Source organism: Electrona antarctica, assembly GCF_951216825.1.
Source record: "Electrona antarctica genome assembly, chromosome: 18".
Classification (NCBI taxonomy): Eukaryota; Metazoa; Chordata; class Actinopteri; order Myctophiformes; family Myctophidae; genus Electrona; species Electrona antarctica.
In genome coordinates this window covers 24,602,986-24,612,985 of record NC_136799.1, presented here as the reverse complement: position 1 = coordinate 24,612,985, position 10,000 = coordinate 24,602,986, and the positions used below count along the sequence as shown (strand labels likewise).

Genomic DNA, 10,000 nt, shown 5'->3' with positions numbered 1-10,000 from the left:
CAGCTGTCCAGGTCGGTATGTCTGTGACACCACTGCAGATGATTCCCTAAACAAAACGTTATTGATATGCAAGGGATAATGTATGACGCAGCGGTAGCTGTTGAGAAATAATGACCGCCAGGATGTCTAAACACTGAGACGAAGTTGAGGTGTTTAATCATCCTGAGGGGCATTATTTCTAAACAAATACCGTCGCGTCATACATTATCCCGCTTATTACATGGCTACTTTATTAATACATTTATCAATTGACCCAAAAGTAGCAACAAAACGAGGTATTTCCTTGGTTACGGTAATACAAGTATTCGCTTCAAATGTTTTCAAAAAACATTCTTCAAGAGCAATGTTTATGGAGGGCCAAAACTGCCATATCTAAAAAATCAAGAAATAACACACTGAATTCAGCGATTGACCAATGAGAATCAAGCATTCAACCAAGCCGTGTAATAAATATACATAACGATAGCCCTTCTGCCTTGCCTTGCAGTATTCCTGCTGTCTTCTGCTCCAATAACTGGCAGACAGCAACCAGCAATGTAATAAATCAGCCATCAACCAGCAGCAAAAATGTAGCCAATGGGCCCTCAGAGCTGAACCTGAAGACTCCTGTACCTGTAATAATCCACCAACCTCCAGGCTTTAATGAGCCAGCTGATATCATGCCTGGAAATGAAAAGCCATGCAGCACGGAGTCATCTCTTCCCACACAACAACCTGACAAGGCAAACGACAACAACAGCAACAACAATTCCTCAAGTAACCGACAGCTAACTAAGTGCCCCGAGTCCTCGCTAACCAGTGGAGAAGTCAGCCAATCTTCTGCCACCAAACATTCAACAGAAACAATAATGGGCCGATGCCCAACATTTAACGAAACAGCCAGTCCACACATGATTAGCGAGGAAAATGCAAATGAGCCTCCAACGACCAAAGAAACCTATAGCCAGTCTGTGGCACAAAATGATATGACTATCAAGCTCACCTCCAGTGAACTGATTTGTCCAATTGCCGGTGTAATGGCTACTGATCTGCAAGCTACCAGTGAGATGGATAGTGAGCTCCAGACAACCTCTAACACAGATGGCCAGTCCGTAACAGTAAATGAAATAGTTGGGAAACCCTTGCCATCCAGTCAAACAGCTAGTGAGTCTCTGGCAATCAGTGGAACCGATACACCCCTCTTGGTGCCCTATGGGACTTTTAATGAGCCCTCAACATCAAATGGTCAAGTAGCTACAACTCCTTTGACAAATGAAACTGCCAGTGAGCCCCAAGCAAATAATGACATTTCAGGCAAGCCTTTGACACCTGAAGGACCAGTGAGCTTGCAATCAATCGTTAATCGAACAGTGAGCTCAGTCTCAACGGTTGATGAGCCTCCAACATCCAGAGCCCAATGACACAGTGAGTGAGCCCTTTCTAAGTGATGAATGGAATGGTGAACGACAGGCTACCAACCTAGAGAACATCAAGCCGCCTTTATCAGGCAGTGAGTCTGAGCTTCAGTAGAAAATGCAGCTAGACCACACTGTCTAAGGCCACATTGTATTCTCTCGACCAGTCGTGGTCGATTGACCCGCAATATTTATTGTTGCCCTCACATGGGCCTGCCTTTAGAAGGCAATAACTACTTTAATTAGTACATTTAGTAAGGTGAAATAATGTTGTTTATCTCATGTGGAAAACTATGTGAAGCCATGGTAATAGTTGTTTTTTAAACACAATGTAGTGCTAATAGAGCGTCGCAGTCCCGCCCCCTTTCATGACGACACTAGGACCAGAAGTGAATTCCTCATTCATTTTTCCCATAGACATTTCAAAAAGTATTTATTTAAAGACGATTACGCCACGGAAAAAGCCAACTCGAGTTGTGACAAATCATGACAACAAACACAACATTTTGGGCCGAACAAATAATTACAAAGAAGAAAAACAACAAAAAAAGTGCCGTTTTCTTCTTCTTTCTAATTATTCGTTCGGCCCGAAAATTGTGTTTGTTGTCATGATTTGTCACAACTCGAGTTGGCTTTGTACGAGGCTTAAAAGGTCTTTAAATAAATACTTTTTGGAATGTCTATGAGGAAAATGAATGGGGAATCATTTCACTGCGATGCTCTATAGTCAGTATTATTTATAATCCTCATGCTGTCAGAAAATGTTGACTTTTGCATCCTCTAGTGGCAGTAGTTATAATAAGAGATGTGAATCAGTGTGACAGTAAAACCAAATGTTTATGAACATAATGGGTGTTTAATGTGAGAACCAATCAACCTCTGTGCTGTGTGTGTGTGTGTGTGTGTGTGTGTGTGTGTGTGTGTGTGTGTGTGTGTGTGTGTGTGTGTGTGTGTGTGTGTGTGTGTGTGTGTGTGTGTGTGTGTGTGTGTGTGTGTGTGTGTGTGTGTGTGTGTGTGTGTGTGTGTGTGTGTGTGTGTGTCTCGCGCGCGCGCTTTTCTGTAGGCAGAGATGGAGCTGAGGATGTGAGAGTGTGTGAGAGTGAGACTCTGTCATTGCTCTCTCTACAAGTTGAAGTCATTTCCCATACGTAACATGCTGTCAGTGTGTGTGTGGGGGGGGGGGGCAGGAAGGCGTTAGGGGGACCAAGTTGAACAGGGTCTTTATATGATAGTCAATGGCAGAAATGAGCTGTCACATTACAAGCACTTTGTATGGCAGGGCAGTCATTACTGAAGTGATCACACATGCAGGCAAGTGTTGTTCACTTGCACAGGTGCAACTTCACCTACCCACACAAACGGGTCCATTTGGTTACATTTGTGCAAACTCATTGGTACAAATAAATTCACACTTTTACTGTGCCCACAATTAATTCAAATCATATATCCATTGCCATTTACACTTTGCCCTGGCAAAAAAACGGTTAAAATTTGTCGATGTTTCCATGGCCATATGTTTTTAATTCTCTGCACGAGGGCAACCCTGCTCTGCTCCAGGGAGCCTGGATGGAAACGTATAAACACATTTATAGTATGTGTGTTTGTGTGTGTGATAGTAATACAAGTACACTACACACACACACACACACACACAGACAGACAGACAGGCATACAAACACACCACTGGGCGGAGTTGGTGACGTAATCACCACCTACATTCTTTTGTCCCAGTGTGTAACTAAAGTCGCATGTGTTTTGATAGCTACGTATGCACTGTATGTTTAGGTCGCTGCTAGTTCTTAAGTTGTGAATATAAATCATATGTCATATATGTTGAGCTGATGCCGGTACAAGGCCCGGGTTGTACTGTAAGAGTGTGATTCATATATGTTGTGTGTTGAGCTGATGCCGGTACAAGGCCCGCATTGTACTGTAAGAGTGTGATTCATATATGTTGTGTGTTGAGCTGATGCCGGTACAAGGCCCGGGTTGTACTGTAAGAGTGTGATTCATATATGTTGTGTGTTGAGCTGATGCCAGTACAAGGCCCGCATTGTACTGTAAGAGTGTGATTCATAGGAACGTCACGTGAATATGTGGAAATAAATGTCAAGTGACATCATTTCAGAAACAAAACATTTTAGAACCTCTCTTTTTTTCCCCCCCGTGTTAAAGATATGCGAGTTCAGTTTCATTGTCAACATTTTTAGAGTCATGCAAAACTCAAGGGTCATTTATATGTTGTGTGTGTGCACCTGTGTGTGCACCTGTGATGCATTCTGAGCATGTAGATCTGTCATTTTCAGTGCATGACTTTGGAACGCTATCAAGTACAAGAAGCATGTGGCACAAACGCCTTAGCTAGCCTGGCCTGAGAAGTTGATTGGTTCTTCTGGGCCATGGCATGGATGGTGTTTCTCATCTCTAAAGTACAACAAACCACATACATAAGGAGTTGTGTGGTTTGGATTTGGCTGTTGATTGTTTTATAATTACACAATTTTTTTACTGTCATTAACAGTATCATCAGCATGATGAGGTAGTGATATGATACTTTATACGCCCCTTGTACACAACAACTGCATACCGTGTGTGTGTGTGTGCGTTTCTTAACCCTGCTTACTGCTATTTGCCAATTAGCTCACCAATCACTATTCTCATAAAGAACCAATTAGAGCCAACACATAAAGCAGTGAGTCCGGGGACCCCCAGGGGTCCTTGAGCGTTGTTACAGGGGGTCCCCAGCAAACGATCAAAATCCATTTTAACCACTTTTAAACATATATTTTACATTCACTATTTAAAGCTGATCTACAAGCTCACAGCGATGTGTTAAGAATGTTTTTGGAGTTGGGGGTTACAACAATATGAAATATTTAGTTGGGAAGGGATAGGGATAGTGTGTGTGTGTGTGCGTGCGTGCGTGCGTGCGTGCGTGCGTGCGTGCGTGCGTGCGTGCGTGTGTGTGTGCGTGTGTGTGAGAGAGATCCTATCTTCATGTATATGCACTTGTGTGCAGTTTATTCTGTGTTCGTTACTTTCACTTCAATCTCTTTTAATGATAGAAATCCAACATTTTCTAAGCTCAAGCTATAGGTACCAGACTGTGCCCACAGGAAGATCTGTTACTTACTGCATAAATATTGTTCTGCCTACAGCTCTGTCTCTTCATCTATAACTCAGACAAACAGGATGAATATCTCCTTCATATATATCCTGCTTCAGACCGTTTTTTCCTCTGATATTCCCCAAATGTAAAGTGGTCCTACATTTTTCATTTATTTTACAGTTTCCTGTATGTGTGGAATGTCATTGTGTGCTATGTCCATCAGCACAGTAGTCCCTGGCATGATAACTAAGCTTTTATTTTATTGTCCGTTGGTAGTGGTGTAGACAAAGGGTGGGTTAAGTGAAGTTGCTGTCTTGCCAAGTTGAGTGCATTATAGACATGGGATCGGGAGGAAAATGCAATGTAGCCTGGCTACAGTCTGTTTAGCACCCTCAAACCGTGCTCAACTCACGTGACGTCGCACCCCATTTACATTTCTGCAAATCCAATTTCTGTGTTCAAAGTAGAGCTGGATCTCTGAACGGGCCTCCATGGGACCCCTCGTCCCTCTAGAAATTGGGCCAGTTGACACACCCACTGTTCCAGAGCCTAACCTTGTTTTTCAGAAACTGAACCTCAAATACAGGTTAATTTTATGAACAGGGAGATTAGGCAAACTATAATAATTTAATGTATAATAATGGACTGGGGCCCTGAGCAGTAAGGGGCCCCCCACCCCATCTCCTGTTCACCCTAATTTGCCCCATATTCCTGTACCTATCCCGAGGGACACCAGCCTCTCCACCCCAACCCTAGTTCAGAGTAGGGCACAGTCAGGCTGGATTTGACAAGCTACACCTCCACTGGAGCATTAGTCACCCAAATGTCTCAGTACCCCCAACTCATTCCTTCCCTCCCTCCCTCCCTCCCTCCCTCATTTGTCCCTCCTTCCCCCTGCCCTCCCTTGGTCAGCGCTGCTGGGTTTATAAGTCAGCACCAGCAACAGGCTCCCAAATGCTCATTCAAGATGGCTTGAAGGGCCCCAGGTAATTTTCTGCTCAGGGTCTCAAGAGTTTCCTCTGCTAACAGAAAGGCAGTCTAACCCTAGAACACTAAACTCAACTTTTGTTAAACCATCACTAAACCCATGTATATTTTACCTGATACAAAATATTTCTCATCAAAATATATTAAAGTACAGCAATACATGGCAATTTGAGGTACTCTTTTTAAATTTTTCAACATGAAATTTCACAAAAACAACGAAAAATAGATAGGGGGCCTATCATGGGAGGGGGGTGGCAAAATTGGTGAAAATTGTGGGTACGGTATATATTAAACATATTCCTAAAAAAAAGAATAATGGATTTGGGAACCACCAATTCCTGGGACACGTGAGAATGGTCCAGTGAAAAAAGAACTGCCCATTGTCGGTGTATGGGATTTTTTCACTGCATGGTCCCAATATCACTAAACCCGTAAGAAATTCACCCAAACAAACATACCTTCTATGATGTCACTGAACATCATGAAGCTACCCAAGGACCCACCCACCTCAGACATCAGCAACATTATGAAAATCACAAACATAATTGTCCGGGTGAAAATAACTTATTTCAAAATTGTGCATAGTATTTAAAAGTGAAGGTAAATGAGTCTACACCTAGGGTTGGTTTCTAAATTAGTTTGGCTCAGAAACATCAACAGTTAGTTATTTTCCTTTACCTGTTGAGTACAAATCTGTAACACCTTTTTCTCACTGCAGGTATAGATTCTATAGTGTTGTTTTGTGCATGAAAAAAGTTGCATGATTGTCTATACTGGAATGTGCTTCATACTGTATGCAATGGTATTCTGAACAGTTCAAAAATCATTAGCTAACATGATCTTGTTATAATTATTAGATATTATTTTAAGCAGCATGCACATGCATGGTAATCAACTTTACAAGAGTTATAAGGCGTGCTTGAGTACCGCTATATTGCCCGGGTTTCCTCCTCTTACAGAGACAAAATAGGGAACACCCCAGTAAACCCACACAACTTTCATTAAGTGGCTTGGTGTCAACTGTACCCTCTGTTGTTATTGTTAGCATGCACTTTATTGACCAGTAAAGTTCTGTTTAAAACGTGATGTTTTATATCCTAATTTTAGCACGGGGCAACACCCATTCTGTCTTCCCATTTCTTGTTGAATAATTAAGGGAACTGTACCGCACCGTACCGTACTGTACCATACTGTGCTGTACTGTACTGTACTGTACTGTACTGTACTGTACTGTACTGTACTGTACTGTACTGTACTGTACTGTACTGTACTGTACTGTACTGTACTGTACTGGGACATGTTATGAGCATGTAGATCTGCTAATTTCTAAAAGTTTGAGTACTTATGCTGAACTAACACTGAATGATTTTCCTGTTAAGAATGGAGTAACTGATTGTCTCCGTGTAGCTCAGTCTGTAGAGCTCTTGCCCTTGGACCACAAGGTTGTGTGTTCATATCCGGGTACCGACAACTCAGCCCATGAGTCTCATTTGTGCATATTGTTCTTATTGCGTATCGTCTTCTTTCTTGGTCCCGCTTTATCGCTGTTTGCAGCTATATTTATTTCTGGATTTCTGTAGATTCCTCCATCTCTGTTTTCTTTAACCTGTCTATTTATTCTTACAGAAACAGGAAGCTGAGTCTTAAAGCCCTGCTAACAGTCCCAAGAGGCCATGTTGCTCTTTTCAACCTACTGGACATTTTGGCTGGAGCCTGTCACTAGAGGAAAGGTCATGGGGTCACTCAAATGTTTATGGTTTATCCATCAGGGAGCATGATGTTTCAAATTTTGTGATAATCTTCCCATTCGATTTTGCTATATTTTGTGTGCCAATAGACACATTTTTACCTATTAGGGGCAGCACTCGACTAGAGGAAAGGCCATAGGGTCACCAAAATCAGTGGAGGCCATCCTCTAGGGAGCATGAAGGATCATCCTCTAGGGGCATGAAGGACCATCCTCTAGGGAGCATGAAGGTGCATCCTCTAGGGAGCATGAAGGTGCATCCTCTAGGGAGCATGAAGGATCATCCTCTAGGGAGCATGAAGGATCATCCTCTAGGGAGCATGAAGGATCATCCTCTAGGGAGCATGAAGGATCATCCTCTAGGGAGCATGAAGGATCATCCTCTAGGGGCATGAAGGTGCATCCTCTAGGGAGCATGAACGTGCACAGCAAAATCCATGGCATTCTAGACTGTGAGAGATATGTATGGTGTTTGGAGTGGTGGACATACAGATGGATGGACCAACTAACATTGCCATAAGCAAATAACTACAATTGAAGGCATGATGACATGGAGTGAAGAATGCTTCCACTTTTCCATTCCCTCTCTCTCTCTCTCTCTCTCTCTCTCTCTCTCTCTCTCTCTCTCTCTCTCTCTCTCTCTCTCTCTTAATAGCTTTCTCTCTGTCATACAGCAGACATAGGTGTGGTGTGCAGGCGGGCATGGTAAAGACAGTCTGGCTGATAAAGTGGTTGACTATTGTGGAGACATATGATGACCTACATACTGTAGACAGATGACCTATACGGAGAAGAAAGAGAAAACGAAAATCTAGGTCGGGCACAGATGAAAAGTTGTGAGACTCCCACCTGTCTTTGTCACGCACAGTCGCACACACGCATGCACACTCATACACAAACTATCACATCTGTACTGCAGTCTTCTTTGATACATATTAATTGCTATTGTTGCTTAGATACACCAGAAGGGAAACGAAGGAAAGGAAGACCAAAGACCACCTGGAGGCGCACTGTTGAGAAAGAAAGACAAGAGGCAGGATGGAGGTCATGGTCTGAAGTGAGGATGGCAGCAGCTGACCGTGAAGGGTGGAAGCGCTCTTTGAAGGCCTTATGTGCCACAAGGCACGAAGTGGATAGGTAACAGGTAACAGGTTGCTTAGATACAGAAGCCGTAACTTAAGCATTGGATGCCTGTTTCTTAGTTTGATGGAATTGGGCCACACAATATCGACTTTTGGCACTGAAAAGCGGTTTGTCTCCTGCCAAGTGAAAAAATGTAGTCTCTGTGACACATCTAGGGGCCACAATCTGCATTCAAAAATCGAAATGTCGAAATGACTAACTAATCAGGAAGTACACAGGCAAATCTGTCTGAATACAAAAAATTAAAAGTTTGACATATTGCTTATATCAGCTTTAAGTACAGTACTCTGTTACTGTCCACCACTGCTTTTCCTGCTGTAAATCTGCCACCGGTGGTGGCAGCTTCACACCCTATCCCTTTGGACTGACAAACAGACTTTAGAGACATAATGACAGACAAAGTGTCTGTTTGGAGGGGTCACACCTCTTTCCTGGGACCTTGACACGTACTGTGTCTGCTAGTTGACCCCACACCTGTAAATCAGAGCTGTCTATTCATAACATTTATGTCATTTATATGAGTCACGAGGACTCAATTATTCAGAATCCCTTCTTCAAGAATATACAACATATTGCAATGTTGCCAGGCAACGAAGTACAATTTCTGCTAGTGAGCAATTTTGCAGAGTGTTGCTTAGTAACGAATGTAGACCCAAGAGGTTAAAAAAATAACTGAATCATTAAAAAAAAAGAAAAAAGAAAGTTCCAGATGCTGCTGTAATACAACTTTTTGATACACGGCATCGCTGCTGACACATCCTCCTGACAAAGCAGGAAAATGATTCACAGTTGAAGAAGCACTGAACACAGAAGGGAGGAGCAGGTAGATGGACAGAAATAAATGAGACATGTAGATTGACACGTCCTGTCCTATGTCTCTGGTGGGAGATCGCAGTTTGACACCATGCTGCCTTTAGTTGTAGGTGTTTTTTTTTTTTTTTTAACAAAAACAGTATGTGAAAATTAAGTGATAAATGAAAAAGAGGTCTGTCTTTTTACAAAAGAAAGGTGTGTCAGTGTTTTCTGTTAAGGCAGGCTCTTCTTCCATTCGCTGGCTCTATCTTTCTCTGTCATTCTCCTACCATGCCATTAACCAAACCCCCACCCCATCTTCTGTTCACCCTAATTTGCCCCATATTCCTCTACCTATCCCGAGGGACACCAGCCTCTCCACCCCAACCCTAGTTCAGAGTAGGGCACAGTCAGGCTGGACTTGACAAACTACACCTCCACTGGAGCATTAGTCACCCAAATGTCTCAGTACCCCCAACTCATTCCTTCCCTCCCTCCCTCCGTCCCTCCCTCCCTCATTTGTCCCTCCTTCCCCCTGCCCTCCCTTGGTCAGCGCTGCTGGGTTTATAAGTCAGCACCAGCAACAGTTGCCTCAGTGTTGTGAACTTTACATAGGCACCAGGGGTGACTAAAGGACAGAAGGAGTAAGGGACAGGAAGAAGAGTCTGCATAGAGAAGGACAGGAACATTAGATTAGAAAGAGTTCTGAATGAGCCGGAATAACTTTTTCAATTCCATTCTTACACAGATCATTTACAGGGATAACACACGTGCAACCAACACGCACACATAATCTAGTGATCAAATATGTGTGTGTTCAGGGTTTGG

General features: G+C 42.9%; 1 protein-coding gene across 2 annotated transcripts in view; it reads left to right on the top strand.

Annotated features, from left to right (window-relative positions):
• Positions 1-1,509, top strand: part of LOC306942241 (endophilin-B2-like) — an 8,806-nt gene extending 7,297 nt beyond the window's left edge. Inside the window, exons 9-10 of one of the 2 annotated variants that reach the window (XM_079528029.1) lie at positions 1-11; positions 488-1,509. The exon at positions 1-11 is cut by the window's left edge and continues 90 nt beyond it. In XM_079528029.1, coding sequence (XP_079384155.1) covers positions 1-11; positions 488-1,400 — 924 coding nt within the window. In that variant the 3' untranslated portion in view covers positions 1,401-1,509. Of the gene's footprint in view, positions 16-487 lie in introns of both variants that reach the window. The other variant, XM_079528030.1, reaches the window with a different exon arrangement.
• Positions 1,510-10,000: the final 8,491 nt, after the last annotated feature.